Source organism: Eucyclogobius newberryi, unplaced genomic scaffold, assembly GCF_026437365.1.
Source record: "Eucyclogobius newberryi isolate DKJ021-1_F unplaced genomic scaffold, fEucNew1.0.hap1 SCAF_9, whole genome shotgun sequence".
Taxonomy (NCBI): Eukaryota; Metazoa; Chordata; class Actinopteri; order Gobiiformes; family Gobiidae; genus Eucyclogobius; species Eucyclogobius newberryi.
This window is the reverse complement of record NW_027316532.1, coordinates 39828873-39845513: the sequence shown is the minus strand read 5'-3', so window position 1 is coordinate 39845513 and position 16641 is coordinate 39828873. Positions and strand designations below refer to the sequence as shown.

The 16641-nt window shown below is 44.9% G+C and overlaps 1 protein-coding gene across 1 annotated transcript in view; it reads right to left on the bottom strand.

Annotated features, from left to right (window-relative positions):
• The window catches only part of slc9a7 (solute carrier family 9 member 7), a 61897-nt gene that overhangs the window by 30615 nt on the left and 14641 nt on the right, over positions 1-16641 (bottom strand). The window contains exons 9-12 of the mRNA XM_072439369.1: positions 12844-12932; positions 7380-7493; positions 6302-6413; positions 3562-3715 (exon numbers count right to left, since the gene is read on the bottom strand). Coding sequence (XP_072295470.1) covers positions 3562-3715; positions 6302-6413; positions 7380-7493; positions 12844-12932 — 469 coding nt within the window. The remainder of the gene's footprint in view (positions 1-3561; positions 3716-6301; positions 6414-7379; positions 7494-12843; positions 12933-16641) is intronic.

Below are 16641 nucleotides of genomic sequence, written 5' to 3'. Positions count from 1 at the left end.
GAGTGACAGGGACAGGGGTCTTAGAAAGAGTGACAGGGACAGGGGTCTTAGAAAGAGCGACAGGGGTCTTAGAAAGAGCGACAGGGGTCTTAGAAAGAGCGACAGGGGTCTTAGAAAGAGCGACAGGGGTCTTAGAAAGAGTGACAGGGACAGGGGTCTTAGAAAGAGTGACAGGGACAGGGGTCTTAGAAAGAGCGACAGGGTCTTAGAAAGCGCGACAGGGGTCTTAGAAAGAGTGACAGGGGTCTTAGAAAGAGCGACAGGGGTCATAGAAAGAGCGACAGGGACAAGGGTCTTAGAAAGAGTGACAGGGACAAGGGTCTTAGAAAGAGCGACAGGGGTCTTAGAAAGAGTGACAAGGGTCTTAGAAAGAGTGACAGGGGTCATAGAAAGAGCGACAGGGGTCTTAGAAAGAGTGACAGGGGTCATAGAAAGAGCGACAGGGACAGGGGTCTTAGAAAGAGCGACAGGGTCTTAGAAAGAGCGACAGGGTCTTAGAAAGAGCGACAGGGACAGGGGTCTTAGAAAGAGTGACAGGGACAGGGGTCTTAGAAAGAGTGACAGGGACAGGGGTCTTAGAAAGAGCGACAGGGGTCTTAGAAAGAGCGACAGGGGTCTTAGAAAGAGCGACAGGGGTCTTAGAAAGAGCGACAGGGGTCTTAGAAAGAGTGACAGGGACAGGGGTCTTAGAAAGAGTGACAGGGACAGGGGTCTTAGAAAGAGCGACAGGGTCTTAGAAAGAGCGACAGGGGTCTTAGAAAGAGTGACAGGGGTCATAGAAAGAGCGACAGGGGTCTTAGAAAGAGCGACAGGGACAGGGGTCTTAGAAAGAGCGACAGGGACAGGGGTCTTAGAAAGAGTGACAGGGACAGGGGTCTTAGAAAGAGCGACAGGGTCTTAGAAAGAGCGACAGGGTCTTAGAAAGAGCGACAGGGGTCTTAGAAAGAGCGACAGGGGTCTTAGAAAGAGCGACAGGGGTCATAGAAAGAGCGACAGGGACAAGGGTCTTAGAAAGAGTGACAGGGACAAGGGTCTTAGAAAGAGCGACAGGGGTCTTAGAAAGAGTGACAGGGGTCTTAGAAAGAGCGACAGGGGTCTTAGAAAGAGTGACAGGGACAGGGGTCATAGAAAGAGCGACAGCGACAGGGGTCTTAGAAAGAGTGACAGGGACAAGGGTCTTAGAAAGAGCGACAGGGGTCTTAGAAAGAGCGACAGGGGTCTTAGAAAGAGTGACAGGGGTCATAGAAAGAGCGACAGGGTCTTAGAAAGAGCGACAGGGGTCTTAGAAAGAGTGACAGGGGTCTTAGAAAGAGCGACAGGGGTCTTAGAAAGAGTGACAGGGACAGGGGTCATAGAAAGAGCGACAGGGACAAGGGTCTTAGAAAGAGTGACAGGGACAAGGGTCTTAGAAAGAGCGACAGGGGTCTTAGAAAGAGTGACAGGGGTCATAGAAAGAGCGACAGGGACAGGGGTCTTAGAAAGAGCGACAGGGACAGGGGTCTTAGAAAGAGCGACAGGGTCTTAGAAAGAGCGACAGGGTCTTAGAAAGAGCGACAGGGTCTTAGAAAGAGTGACAGGGACAGGGGTCTTAGAAAGAGCGACAGGGACAGGGGTCTTAGAAAGAGTGACAGGGACAGGGGTCTTAGAAAGAGCGACAGGGGTCTTAGAAAGAGTGACAGGGGTCTTAGAAAGAGCGACAGGGGTCTTAGAAAGAGTGACAGGGACAGGGGTCATAGAAAGAGCGACAGCGACAGGGGTCTTAGAAAGAGTGACAGGGACAAGGGTCTTAGAAAGAGCGACAGGGGTCTTAGAAAGAGCGACAGGGGTCTTAGAAAGAGTGACAGGGGTCATAGAAAGAGCGACAGGGGTCTTAGAAAGAGTGACAGGGGTCATAGAAAGAGCGACAGGGGTCTTAGAAAGAGTGACTGGGGTCATAGAAAAAGCGACAGGGGTCATAGAAAGAGTGACAGGGGTCTTAGAAAGAGTGACAGGGGTCATAGAAAGAGTGACAGGGGTCATAGAAAGAGCGACAGGGGTCTTAGAAAGAGTGACAGGGGTCATAGAAAGAGTGACAGGGGTCTCCTCTCTTAGAGGATGAAACGCTGTAGAGTATATGGAGGAAGCTTCAGGCGCCACCTTCTGGACAACGAGAAGCCGCCCCTAAGTATATAGAGTATATAGTATATATATATATATATATAAAGTATATAGACTTATTTTTATTATTTATTTATTACTTTTTTTTTAAAGATGAACTTGTATTTTATCTTCTGTGATCTGTGAATATTGAAGTTCCTCTTCCTCGACCGTAACAGCTCATATGTATGTATATATATAATATTATATAATATAATATATATGTCATATAACATAATATAATAGATCAGATAAACCTCTGATTCAAATGAGATGAACTCCCTGTGTTCAAATCAAACAATAACTCAATGAAACTGGTCCACATTTTCCCCCCTTATGGTAAATATAACCCTCTGTACGTCTCATGGACATTACGTCTCATGGACATTACGTCTCATGGACATCACGTCTCATGGACATCACGTCTCAGTGGACATCACGTCTCAGTGGACATTACGTCTCATGGACATTACGTCTCAGTGGACATTACGTCTCATGGACATTACGTCTCATGGACATTACGTCTCAGTGGACATCACGTCTCAGTGGACATCACGTCTCAGTGGACATTACGTCTCATGGACATTACGTCTCAGTGGACATTACGTCTCATGGACATTACGTCTCAGTGGACATCACGTCTCATGGACATTACATCTCAGTGGACATTACGTCTCAGTGGACATTACGTCTCATGGACATTACGTCTCAGTGGACATTACGTCTCATGGACATCACGTCTCAGTGGACATCACGTCTCAGTGGACATCACGTCTCAGTGGACATTACGTCTCATGGACATTACGTCTCAGTGGACATTACGTCTCAGTGGACATTACGTTTCATGGACATTACGTCTCAGTGGACATCACGTCTCAGTGGACATCACGTCTCAGTGGACATCACGTCTCAGTGGACATTACGTCTCAGTGGACATCACGTCTCAGTGGACATTACGTCTCATGGACATCACGTCTCAGTGGACATCACGTCTCAGTGGACATTACGTCTCATGGACATCACGTCTCAGTGGACATCACGTCTCAGTGGACATCACGTCTCAGTGGACATTACGTCTCAGTGGACATTACGTCTCATGGACATCACGTCTCAGTGGACATCACGTCTCAGTGGACATCACGTCTCAGTGGACATTACGTCTCATGGACATCACGTCTCAGTGGACATCACGTCTCAGTGGACATTACGTCTCATGGACATTACGTCTCAGTGGACATCACGTCTCATGGACATCACGTCTCAGTGGACATCACGTCTCAGTGGACATCACGTCTCAGTGGACATTACGTCTCATGGACATTACGTCTCAGTGGACATTACGTCTCAGTGGACATTACGTCTCATGGACATTACGTCTCAGTGGACATCACGTCTCAGTGGACATCACGTCTCAGTGGACATTACCTGATATGTAGCCAGGAGAGCATGGGCGTGGTCCCTCCTCCAAAGACCCAGACAGTGAAGAAGACAATGAGCAGCGTGGTGCTGAACATCATCTGCCGAGCGAGAGTGGCTGTGTCTCTGATGGCCAGAGCGAACGCCATGGCGCCACGCAACCCTGCAGCACAAGGACACCTACACTTACAACAAGTACATCTGTTACATGATGATGTAGAGTACAATCATGTACAGTACAATCATGTACAGTACAATCATGTAGAGTACAATCATGTAGAGTACAATCATGTACAGTACAATCATGTACAGTACAATCATGTAGAGTACAATCATGTACAGTACAATCATGTACAGTACAATCATGTACAGTACAATCATGTAGAGTACAATCATGTACAGTACAATCATGTACAGTACAATCATGTACAGTACAATCATGTAGAGTACAATCATGTACAGTACAATCATGTACAGTACAATCATGTACAGTACAATCATGTAGAGTACAATCATGTACAGTACAATCATGTAGAGTACGGTCCCTCTTCTGCCTGAAGAGTGGGTCCAGCTCGCCTCCGACGGTCCCTCTTCTGCCTGAAGAGTGGGTCCAGCTCGACTCCGACGGTCCCTCTTCTGCCTGAAGAGTGGGTCCAGCTCGACTCAGACGGTCCCTCTTCTGCCTGAAGAGTGGGTCCAGCTCGCCTCCGACGGTCCCTCATCTGCCTGAAGAGTGGGTCCAGCTCGCCTCCGACGGTCCCTCTTCTGCCTGAAGAGTGGGTCCAGCTCGACTCAGACGGTCCCTCATCTGCCTGAAGAGTGGGTCCAGCTCGACTCAGTCGGTCCCTCTTCTGCCTGAAGAGTGGGTCCAGCTCGACTCAGACGGTCCCTCTTCTGCCTGAAGAGTGGGTCCAGCTCCAGTCTCCTTGTGTCCGTCTGTCCGTCTGTGAGAGTGGGATCTCTCCTTCACTGGAACTCCTCCAGGTTTCTACGCTTTTTTCCCAAAGAGGTTTTTTTTGTAGTTTTTCCTGGCCGAGAAGGAGAGTCTAAGGACAGAGGACCCTGGGACATCGTCCCTCGCCACCACAGACATTGTTGATTCATTTCTCCCTGTGGCCCTCAGAGGCAACTGTTGTTGTGATTTTGGGCCTTACAAAAATAAATTGATTTGATTTGATTTGATTTGAGTACAACTTTCACCGCTCAGAACTCAAGACAGTGTAAATGTAAGAGAATCACACCCTCCATGTCCAGTCCGCGCTAATTAAGGACTTTAGATGCCGTTCATGACCATGTCACATGGTCTGGGAACAATACAGCAGCAGGAGGAGTACAACAGAAGGAGTACAACAGGAGGAGTACAACAGGAGTACAACAGAAGGAGTACAACAGGAGTACAACAGGAGGAGTACAACAGAAGGAGTACAACAGGAGGAGTACAACAGGAGGAGTACAACAGGAGGAGTACAACAGGAGGAGTACAACAGGAGTACAACAGAAGGAGTACAACAGGAGTACAACAGGAGGAGTACAACAGAAGGAGTACAACAGGAGTACAACAGGAGGAGTACAACAGGAGTACAACAGGAGGAGTACAACAGGAGTACAACAGGAGGAGTACAACAGAAGGAGTACAACAGAAGGAGTACAACAGGAGTACAACAGGAGGAGTACAACAGAAGGAGTACAACAGAAGGAGTACAACAGGAGTACAACAGGAGGAGTACAACAGGAGTACAACAGGAGGAGTACAACAGGAGTACAACAGAAGGAGTACAACAGGAGTACAACAGGAGGAGTACAACAGAAGGAGTACAACAGGAGTACAACAGGAGGAGTACAACAGGAGTACAACAGGAGGAGTACAACAGAAGGAGTACAACAGGAGGAGTACAACAGAAGGAGTACAACAGGAGTACAACAGGAGTACAACAGAAGGAGTACAACAGGAGGAGTACAACAGGAGTACAACAGAAGGAGTACAACAGAAGGAGTACAACAGGAGGAGTACAACAGGAGGAGTACAGGTGTCTGGCGCCCTCTGCTGGCGGCAGTGGGAAGTCAAACACCTTGAAATGTGGCTCTGCTTTAAGACAATAGAAGCTGCTTTAAGACAATAGAAGCTGCATTAAGACAATAGAAGCTGCTTTAAGACAATAGAAGCTGCTTTAAGACAATAGAAGCTGCTTTAAGTAAGACAATAGAAGCTGCTTTAAGACAATAGAAGCTGCTTTAAGACAATAGAAGCTGCTTTAAGACAATAGAAGCTGCTTTAAGTAAGACAATAGAAGCTGCTTTAAGACAATAGAAGCACTGAGATGATTAGAAAAGGTCCAGTTAAGTGTATGGACAAGGACTGTGCAATGAATACCATTTATTCATTGCACAGTCCTTGTCCATACATAATCAAGATATAGTCATTTAAAATCAATAAATGATCAGTTTTTGAATAAAGAGGTCCACAGCCGATCCTCATTTGGAGCAGATTTCAGACGATGGAGAAAGAAATGTGACTATTTTGTGTCGACTATGTTCAGGAAATTAATACTGAAAGCAATTTCCAGACAAAATTAAATCATAAATTGAGATTGATAATGTATATTGATATATATATAAATATATATATATATACATATATATGAATACAATCAGATAAAGTCAACTCCTCAACCTTTAACAGACACTGGTGTCATTGATCAGACGTGTGGAGTCATGTTCATGCATTAAATATTGTGAGGGTCATTTGTACCTGCAAACATCATCATGTGCTGGAAGTTTCCTGTGATTTTGTGTCGTCGACCGAGGTTCAGCAAAAAGGAAAGTGGGTAAATGTTCAAGGCTCGGCCAATAAATATGGCAATCTGATAAACAGGTTAAGAAGATTTAATACAGTTAAATTCAATGTAATACTTTTTTTTTTTTAATCCCACAGGTCATAATCATAACTTGAAATACGGAAATATATAATAGACAGTTCATAAACGTTTACTGCCTGATAAACTAATTTAACTTAACTAATTTTTTATGTTTTGCATTAACGTTAAAGGCGGTATGGACGATTTTTCGGCGATTTGAGAACGCAGGCGGAAGTGCTCATGCCACTCCCCCGTGCACATGCCACTCCCCCGTGCACATGCCACTCCCCCGTGCACATGCCACTCCCCCGTGCGCATGCCACTCCCCCGTGCACATGCCACTCCCCCGTGCACATGCCACTCCCCCGTGCGCATGCCACTCCCCCGTGCACATGCCACTCCCCCGTGCACATGCCACTCCCCCGTGCGCATGCCACTCCCCCGTGCACATGCCACTCCCCCATGCACATGCCACTCCCCCGTGCACATGCCACTCCCCCGTGCTCATGCCACTCCCCCGTGCTCATGCCACTCCCCCGTGCACATGCCACTCCCCCGTGCACATGCCACTCCCCCGTGTGGACTGATACAACACACACATGCGTTTGTTTATTAGCGCAACGGATCACATCGCATCTCTCGTCTCCCGTAGATTTCTGTCCACTTCTGCGTCAGCTCGAACTGTCTTTCTCCGTCTTCATTTTGCCCCGTACACTGAGGGAACTATATTATGATAGATCCATGCGCTTAGACACGCGGAAACGTGGGGACGACCCTGACGCGGCTGCAGGTGAGCGATAGGTGCGTTTTATGATTGACACGTGGCAGGACAAATGATTTATCCACGCCACGAGGAAATATGATAACAAAATTTGCTGAAAAAAATCGTCCATTCCACCTTTAACTGTTATGCGTCATGAGGAGGCGGGTCTAAAGACATCAGGGTGGTCCTGACGTCCAATCAAAGGATACGAAAGCTCCGATGATGAAGATGGGGCTGAAGATGTGGTTCTGGAAGGTGAACAGAGCCAGGCCCATGTACGAGAAGATGAAGTTCTCAGCCAAGAAATGGAGGACCTCAAACAGCTGTGGGAACACAAAGAACATTTAAAATGAGGAGATAAATACTCTAAATCATATTCATACATCATTTCTCAAGTAAATCTTTATAAGTCAAAACTTTACCTTGTTAAAAAAAACAAGCATGTTTTTCTTATTACAGTATTAGTAGTACTATATGTGGAAAAAGCTTCAGTTGTTTCATCTGGACTCAGTTTGAAAAAGTAGACGTTTCGACTCTCATCCAAGAGTCATTGTCAATAAAAGAATTTAGATCGAGAACTCCGATATTAATACTGTTCTGTGGTAAGACCCGCCCATTGGGCGGAGCCTTCCTGAAGTAGAAAGAGTTGTTTGTTTCAACAGAAACTCCCCCTTGTATCTACCGAGCCTATTCAGAATCTTAATGGGCTATTAGAATCCTCTTTGTCTTTGTGAGACCCTGGCTCAACCACCCTGAGGACCTGATTAGCATCTGAATGTCCTTGTCCTGGTCCTCTACCTTTCCAGGGGTTCAGTAACCCATTATAAATAACAGGAAGATTAAATCTTAGCTCTCCATTTCTGTTTAAAGAAGGTCTTTCTTTTTTAACAAAAATAGCTTCCTTGACTCCTCTTTCAAACCATCTTTTCTCCTGCTTAAAACCTTCACCTCACCGTCTTCAAACCAGTGATTAGAGGCTTCAAGATGGAGATGCACGGCGCTCTGAGGTCCTGAACTTGTATTTCTTCTGTGCTGATAGAGTCTCTTGTGTAGAGGCTGTTTTGTCTCACCTATGTACCGTTCTTTACAGCTTTCTTCACTGCATTGGATCGAATAAACTACATTGCTCTGTTTTTGAGTCGGCAACTTGTCCTTAGGGTGAACCAGTTTTTGTCTTAAAGTGTTTCCTGGTTTAAAATAAACAGGGACTTCGTGTTGTCTAAAAATTCTCTGCAGTTTTTCCGAGAGGCCAGACACATAAGGGATAGAAACACCCTTCCTTCTCTGTTCAGTTTCCCTTTTGTCCTGCTTCTTGGTTCTCTTCACTCTGTTGAGAGCCCAAGCGGGGTAACCACAGGCTGAGAGGGCATTTCGGACATGTTTTTCCTCTTTCTTCTTGCCCTCTGAGCTGGTGGGCACACCTTGAGCTCTGTGTTGTAAGGTTCTGATCACTCCCAGCTTGTGCTGTAGTGGGCGGTTGGAACCAAAGAGCAAATACTGGTCCGTGTGTGTAGGTTTCCTATAGACTTCTATTTGGAGTTTCCCGTCCTCTCCTCTGATCGTGGAACAATCAAGAAAGGCCAAGCGATTCTCCTTAGCGTCTTCTCTTGTAAACCTGATATGTGGGTCCACAGCATTGATGTGATCAGAGAAGGTTTCCACCTCTTGTTTCTTGATTGTTACAAAAGTATCATCGACATAGCGGAGCCACAGTTTTGGGGCGGAGCCTGAGAATGAGGCCAGTGCCTTCTTCTCAAAGTGCTCCATGTACAGGTTGGCCACTATGGGAGAGACGGGCGAGCCCATGGCACAGCCATGAATCTGTCTGTAAAATTGTCCCCGGAATTGAAAGTAGGTGGTGTTCAGACAGATGTCCAACAGTTTACATATGTGTTCAGGTGTCAGTTTGGTCCTTTCCTGTAGGTGGTGTCTTCCTGCAGTCTGATCCTCACTGCTGCTACTGCATCAGAGGTCAGAGGTCAGATGCAGGTGAACAGGGACACAACATCATATGAAACCATGAGGTCATCTGGGTCCAGTTGGAGATGTTTCACTTTATCCACAAAGTTGTGCGTGTTTTCCACATGATGTACCGAATTCCCCACAAGCGGAGCCAATATAGTTGTTAAATGCTTGGCCACATTGTAGGTGATGGAATCTGTGCTGCACACTATGGGTCTGAGTGGAACCTCCTTTTTGTGTATTTTTGGAAGGCCATAAATGCAAGGCATGGCTTCACCAGGATACAGTCTGTAATACAGAGGCCGGTCTATCACTTCCTCTTTTTCCAGCCTTTGTAAACAGTCTATCACTTTCTTCTTGTAACCACTGGTCGGATCTCTTTTCAAGCGCTCGTATGTGGGCGTGTCCTCGAGGAGGGTGTGGACTTTGGCTTCGTAATCAGCTGCATTGAGAATCACAGTGCAGCGCCCCCTGTCTGCTGGAGGATGTTGATGCTATGATCTTTTTCCAGTGCTGAAAGTGCTCTTCTCTCTTCATATGTGATATTTGAAGGAGGTGGTTTGGCACTCTTCAGGGTCGCTGTGACACGTAACCTCAGGTCTGCAGCCTCCGATTCAGTCATTTTGTTGTTTCTAATTGCCGTTTCAGTGGCTGTGATGTAGTCCTCTGTAGGGATGTGTTTAGAGGTGACAGAAAAGTTGAGCCCTTTAGAGAGCACCTCCTTTTCTGCCTGTGTCAGAACACGATCTGATAGGTTCTTAATCCAATTGTTTTTGCTGGTCGCTAATTTGTCTGTCTCAGTCCTAATGTCTAGCTCGACCTCACCTGCATTCTTTTTGTTCAAAAGAATGTTGAACTTCTTGATTTGGCGTTCTTTGCTCTTCCTGTGCTGTGCTTCTTGTGCTGTCTGTGTAAAATCCAGCACTCTTTTGAAAGCTTCTTCAGGGAGTATGCTGGTTCATTTCTCCTGTAAAGTTCCTGTTCTGCCTTTCAATTTATCAATTCTGACGTTGTTTTCCTGGATCCTTTCACTGAGCATCTGCATAAGGCTCCTTCTCCAAATCTTCTCTGCTCTGTGTCCTCTGACCGGTGATTTGATCTGCAGGCTCTTCGGGATCATGTTGTTCTGTCTGCATCTAAGATTGAACCTCAAGTGATTCTTGTTGTCTGCTAGTTTCCTGGCTACAGATTCGAGTTCCCGAACTAAATCCAAGGTTTTAGGCCCAAAATTCTTGGAAATATGTCGGTGTAATCCCTCATTGGTCCAGGCGTGTTCCATAGTAGAAAAAGCTTCAGTTGTTTCATCTGGACTCAGTTTGAAAAAGTAGACGTTTCGACTCTCATCCAAGAGTCATTGTCAATAAAAGAATTTAGATCGAGAACTCCGATATTAATACTGTTCTGTGGTAAGACCCGCCCATTGGGAGGAGCCTTCCTGAAGTAGAAAGAGTTGTTTGTTTCAACAGAAACTCCCCCTTGTATCTACCGAGCCTATTCAGAATCTTAATGGGCTATTAGAATCCTCTTTGTCTTCGTGAGACCCTGGCTCAACCACCCTGAGGACCTGATTAGCATCTGAATGTCCTTGTCCTGGTCCTCTACCTTTCCAGGGGTTCAGTAACCCATTATAAATAACAGGAAGATTAAATCTTAGCCCTCCATTTCTGTTTAAAGAAGGTCTTTCTTTTTTAACAAAAATAGCTTCCTTGACTCCTCTTTCAAACCATCTTTTCTCCTGCTTAAAACCTTCACCTCACCGTCTTCAAACCAGTGATTAGAGGCTTCAAGATGGAGATGCACGGCGCTCTGAGGTCCTGAACTTGTATTTCTTCTGTGCTGATAAAGCCTCTTGTGTAGAGGCTGTTTTGTCTCACCTATGTACCGTTCTTTACAGCTTTCTTCACTGCATTGGATCGAATAAACTACATTGCTCTGTTTTTGAGTCGGCAACTTGTCCTTTGGGTGAACCAGTTTTTGTCTTAAAGTGTTTCCTGGTTTAAAATAAACAGGGACTTCGTGTTGTCTAAAAATTCTCTGCAGTTTTTCCGACAGGCCAGACACATAAGGGATAGAAACACCCTTCCTTCTCTGTTCAGTTTCCCTTTTGTCCTGCTTCTTGGTTCTCTTCACTCTGTTGAGAGCCCAAGCGGGGTAACCACAGGCTGAGAGGGCATTTCGGACATGTTTTTCCTCTTTCTTCTTGCCCTCTGAGCTGGTGGGCACACCTTGAGCTCTGTGTTGTAAGGTTCTGATCACACCCAGCTTGTGCTGTAGTGGGCGGTTGGAACCAAAGAGCAGATACTGGTCCGTGTGTGTAGGTTTCCTATATACTTCTATTTGGAGTTTCCCGTCCTCTCCTCTGATCGTGGAACAATCAAGAGAGAGAGATAATATAGTATTGAGAGGTGAAGGTGGAAATTGTCACTGTCATTTGTTTCTTCTCACTTTCCATTTGCCTTTGACACGAGCCGAGGCTCCACTCGACTGTCACTGCAAACATGGGCTGGGATCATCCACGGGAAACATATTTGCACTTAAAGCCGTAATGGACGATTCGCAGATTTGAGAATTCAAGTGCGCGTACGCACGGGGGGAGTGCGCATGGTGGCTGCCCACAAGTCCGAATGTTCTCTAGTCCGAAGGCCTCGTGCGGTCGCGCAGCAGTGAAATAAATGCTGAATAAAAATAGTTTTTAATCAAGTGTTGTTGTATTTCTGGAGGACACCACTTTAGAAAGTCTCCAGTGTAAGGTTTGAGTTGGGATGGGTGTTTAGGAGACACCTCTGTCCCAGAGGAGACACATCTGTCCCAGAGGAGACACATCTGTCCCAGAGGAGACACATCTGTCCCAGAGGAGACACATCTGTCCCAGAGGAGACACTTTGGGCTGTGACTACACTGTGATAGTTTAACTGGCGCTGAAACACAACTTATGGTGTGTTACTGTTAAAGATACAACATTATAATAATACATGGATAATCCTCTGTGTTCCTTTGAGTAACATGTTCATCTAAATTATCTATGTTAATATTATTTTAGCTTATTTTTATCTTTTTATTTATATTTTATTCATCTTTCAATTTTTCATTTTCTTTTTTTTCCTCTATTTCACTATTAAGAATATGAGAGGTTCTGTCCATAGGAGTTTTGTTTCTAAGAGTTTTTTTCTATTAAGAGTGTTTTCTGTTCTTTTCTTCTGTATCTACTTGCGTTGCAACACTGAAATTTCCCCATGTGTGGACAAATAAAGGCTTCTCTTATCTCATCTTAAATTGCAGTGAAGTCCAGTACGGCACAAATACCTTGTGGATGAGAATGACCCTCAGACTCTCCACATCAGTAAAAGCTACAGCCACAGACGCAAATGAACAGCAAATACAAAGTTGTGCAGAAGTTATTTTGCGCTTGTTTATGACTCCACTTTTCCTCCAAAAGACTGAAGGGTTTGCTCCGGTCGTTCGATGAGGCTGCTGAGGTCCACCGCGCATTGATACTTCATGATAGATTGAGCACAATTTACAAACTAAGAAATAACTGTCGAAACATTGGCAGAAATACATAAAGGCTATAAATTAGACCATCATCCAAATATTGTATTACCCTTTAATCGAGCAGCATCTGCAGTAAATGACAGCCCAGAGTCTCTCGTTGCTTTAGCGTCTTTTATCAAAGGCAAATAGTGAATTGTGACGTGGTCTTTAAAGAAATACCTGCTTGGTGCGTTTGGTGGACTCGTTTGAAAGGTTGTTATAAGTGTAGTGAGCCTGGGTGATTCCACAGAACAGCACGGCAACAACACCTGAAGAAACAGGGAGAATTACTTTGTTACACTCGGATCATCTCTGCCAAGTGTTCGTTAGAGCAACTAATGATCTGTCATTCCATCTGAAGCCTGTGTAGCCTGAGTGATATGACAATGTGCACAGCATCAGTTATGGATGCATTTATCCAGAGATTAGCTTCACAACTGTCAAGATTTATGACGGTAACAAGAACTATCTGCTGCATAGTTCAGTGTTTTTAAGGAAATGTACAATGTATTGTCCCTGTAGGATGATTCATCCTCTGCATTTGACCCAATAATAATAATAATAAATATAGCCGCAAGCGGCAATGATCGGCCCTCGCCACGCCGCCGCCACGCGGCCGCCACGACGCCGCCACGCCGCCGCCACGCCGCCGCCACGCCGCAAGAGGAGGGGGCGCTAACGCGCTCCAATTGTCCTTTTATTACGTCTACTGCTGAATCTGTGACGCTGTCACATCTTCTCCCCTTTGTTTTACCATCAAAAAGCAATTTTATTTTGAATTCTTGGCAAAATGTGCAGCTTTGCCGCACAGACACCGTGACTCTTTGAATAAAAATGTGGATAACTTTTGATGGTCCTGAAGATGAGTCTCACCAAATTTCAGGTTAATAGGGCTAACGCCCTAAGAGGAGTTTGTGAAAGTCTAAAGTGTAAACATGTTCTGGCGATTTCCCCATTGGAATAACATGGGAGGTTTCGGTCATCGTTACGGCAACGCCATAACAATTATGACATGGGTCTCATTGACTTTTTTGATGGGGATGCCAAAATTGAGTTGTGTGTCAAATTTCATATAATTTTGCAAAACTAAATATTTAACCTCCATATAAAATCTGTAGGGGGCGCTGTGGCTCCAAATTAATTTATTTCACTTCAAGTAGGTTTAGGGCAAAGAGTTTAACAACTGATTCTAATTTGACACAATTCGGACTTTATCTGCGCAAACGGCAGAAATGTTAAATTTGGGAGATTTCTGAAATTCTTGCTACAGTTTGCGGCTTCGCCGCACAGAGACCGTGACAGGGTCAATGTCATTTGGATAACTTTTGATGTCCCACTCCTCAGTAGCATTTTCACCAAATTTCAGCTTTTTAGGGCCAACGCCCTGGGAGGAGTTCGTAAAAGTACGACGTTTGGTAAAACTCCGAAGTCATGTTTAGCCATTTTTGAAGCAATATGGCCGACATTTGGTTGGGCGGACGGCGTTGCCGTGATAATATTTTTTACTTCTCTTGTCACCATCTACCTCTGCGCCAAATTTCATGATTCTACGATCAGATTTTTTTTGGGTCATTTCCCATCTCTCAATGCATTTTTGGTACATTTGGTGGCGCTGACGCGCCAATTTTTTTGATTTTAGAAAAGGGAAATAGCCAGAATGTAGAGAGGCACGATTTTTAGAGGTGTGAACATTTTTGTGACTTTTCGTCAATGTTCACTGGGTGAAAAATAGGGGGGTTGGTCCCGAGAAGAAGAAAGAAGAAAGAATTAAAGCCGCAAGCGGCATCCAACGGCCCTCGCGGGCCGCCGGCCTTCCGACTCTGCGCTTTCGACTTGATAAAGATGGCGCCCTTAGTGTGTGTTGAATTAAAAAAGAACTTGACAGACGGCGACACATTGGACATGGCCAATCCAGTGCAAATGAACACAAGTGTCAGTCAAATTTGCTGCTCCGCTGCACAGAGACCGTAGCACTTAGAATATAAATATGGATAACTTTTGATGCTCCGCTTGTGTAGATGATATTTCCCAAAGTAAAGCTTGATCGAGCTATTGCCCACGGAGGAGTTTGTTAAAGTGTGAAGCGTAAATGTGAACATTTCAAGGATTTGGCGTTTTTCCCATTTGTGACATATATTTGCAGCTCCACGGCACAGAGACCATACCACTTAAAATCAAAATATGGATAAGTTTTGATGCCCCACTTGTGTAGATAATTTCCCCCAAATATGAACTTGATCGGACAATCGCCCTAGGAGGAGTTCGTTAAAGTGTGAAGCGTAAAAATGTGGTGACTTGAGCGATTCTGCGATTTTCCCATAAGGATAACATGGGATGTTTCTGTCATCGCTACGGTTATGCCGTACAAAATATGACTTTGGCTCTCATACTTTTATGATCAGGATGGCAAATTAGAATTTTGTGCAAAATATCATGTCATTTGGAAAAACTCTATTGTTTATAGGCCACTCTGAAGGCCAAATAGTCAGAATTCTGGGAAACGTTTGCGCCTCCGTCGCACAGAGACCGTAAAAGTTATCCTTAAAATTTGGATAACTTTAGATGCCCCACTTGTCTAGAGGACGTACACCGATTTTGAGGTTGGTGGGCAAAACGCACTAGGAGGAGTTTGTTAAAGTGTGAAACATAAAAATGTGGTAATTTGAGAGATTTTGTGGTTTTCCCATAGGGATAACATGGGAGGTTTCTGTCATCGCTACGACTACGCCGTAAAAATTTTGGCATTTTTGTGATTGGCTTTTGTGATCGGGACGGCAAAATAGAATTTTGGGTAAAGTTTAGACAATTTTGGTAAAACTAATTTTTGACCTTCAATGTTAATTTAAAGGTCACTCTGTAGGGGGCGCTATCGCGGCCATTTCAATTTTGTCAGCCTAAACTGGTCCAAACTAGAAAGTTTAACAACTGATTCAAATTTGGTCCTAATCGGACTCGTTTTGATCAAATGGGAGCAATTTTTAGATCTGCAATATTCCAAAATAAGTTGTCCAACTTTGCGGCTGCGCCGCACACAGACCGTAAAAGGTATCTAAAAAAATTGGATAACTTTAGATGCCCCACTTGTCCAAAGGACGTACGCCAATTTTGAAGTTGGTGGGCAAAACGCCCTAGGAGGAGTTCGTCAAAGTTTGACGTAAACAAAATGGCTAACTCAGCTTGTTTTCATTTTCAAAGGAAGATGGCGGCCATAGGGTAAGTCTGGGGGCGTGGCCACAATAATATATTTTTTTTGTCCTCACGAGAGGAATGCGTGTCCCGAATTTCGTAGCTTTACGCCAAAGTTGACCTCAGGGCGTCTCCCATAGGCGCAATGTATTTTGACTTTTGTCGGTGGCGCTGTCGCGCCATTTTTTAACGCAAAAAAAAATGGCCCAGAAAAAACAAAATTTTTCGCCGATTCTGAATTTTGGGCAAAGTTTGGTGAGTTTTTGAGCATGTTCAGGGGGTCAAATTAGAGCTCAAAAAGCAGAAGAACAAGAAAAATAATAAAAATTAAAGCCGTAAGCGGCATCCAACGGCCCTCGCAGGCTGCCGGCCTTCCGACTCTGCGCTTTCGACTTGATAAAGATGGCGCCCTTATTGTGTGTTGAATTAAAAAAGAACTTGACAGACGGCGACACATTGGACATGGCCAATCCAGTGCAAATGAACACAAGTGTCAGTCAAATGTGCGGGTCCGCCACACAGAGACCTTGACACTTGGAATAAAAATATGGATAACTTTTGATGCTCCGCTTGTGTAGATGATTTTTCCCAAAGTAAAGCTTGATCGAGCTATTGCCCACGGAGGAGTTTGTTAAAGTGTGAAGCGTAAATGTGAACATTTCAGAGATTTCGCTGTTTTCCCATTTCTGACATATATTTGCGGGTCCGCCACACAGAGACCGTAGCACTTAGAATCAAAATATGGATACGTTTTGATGCCCCGCTTGTGTAGGTGATATTCTCCAAATATGA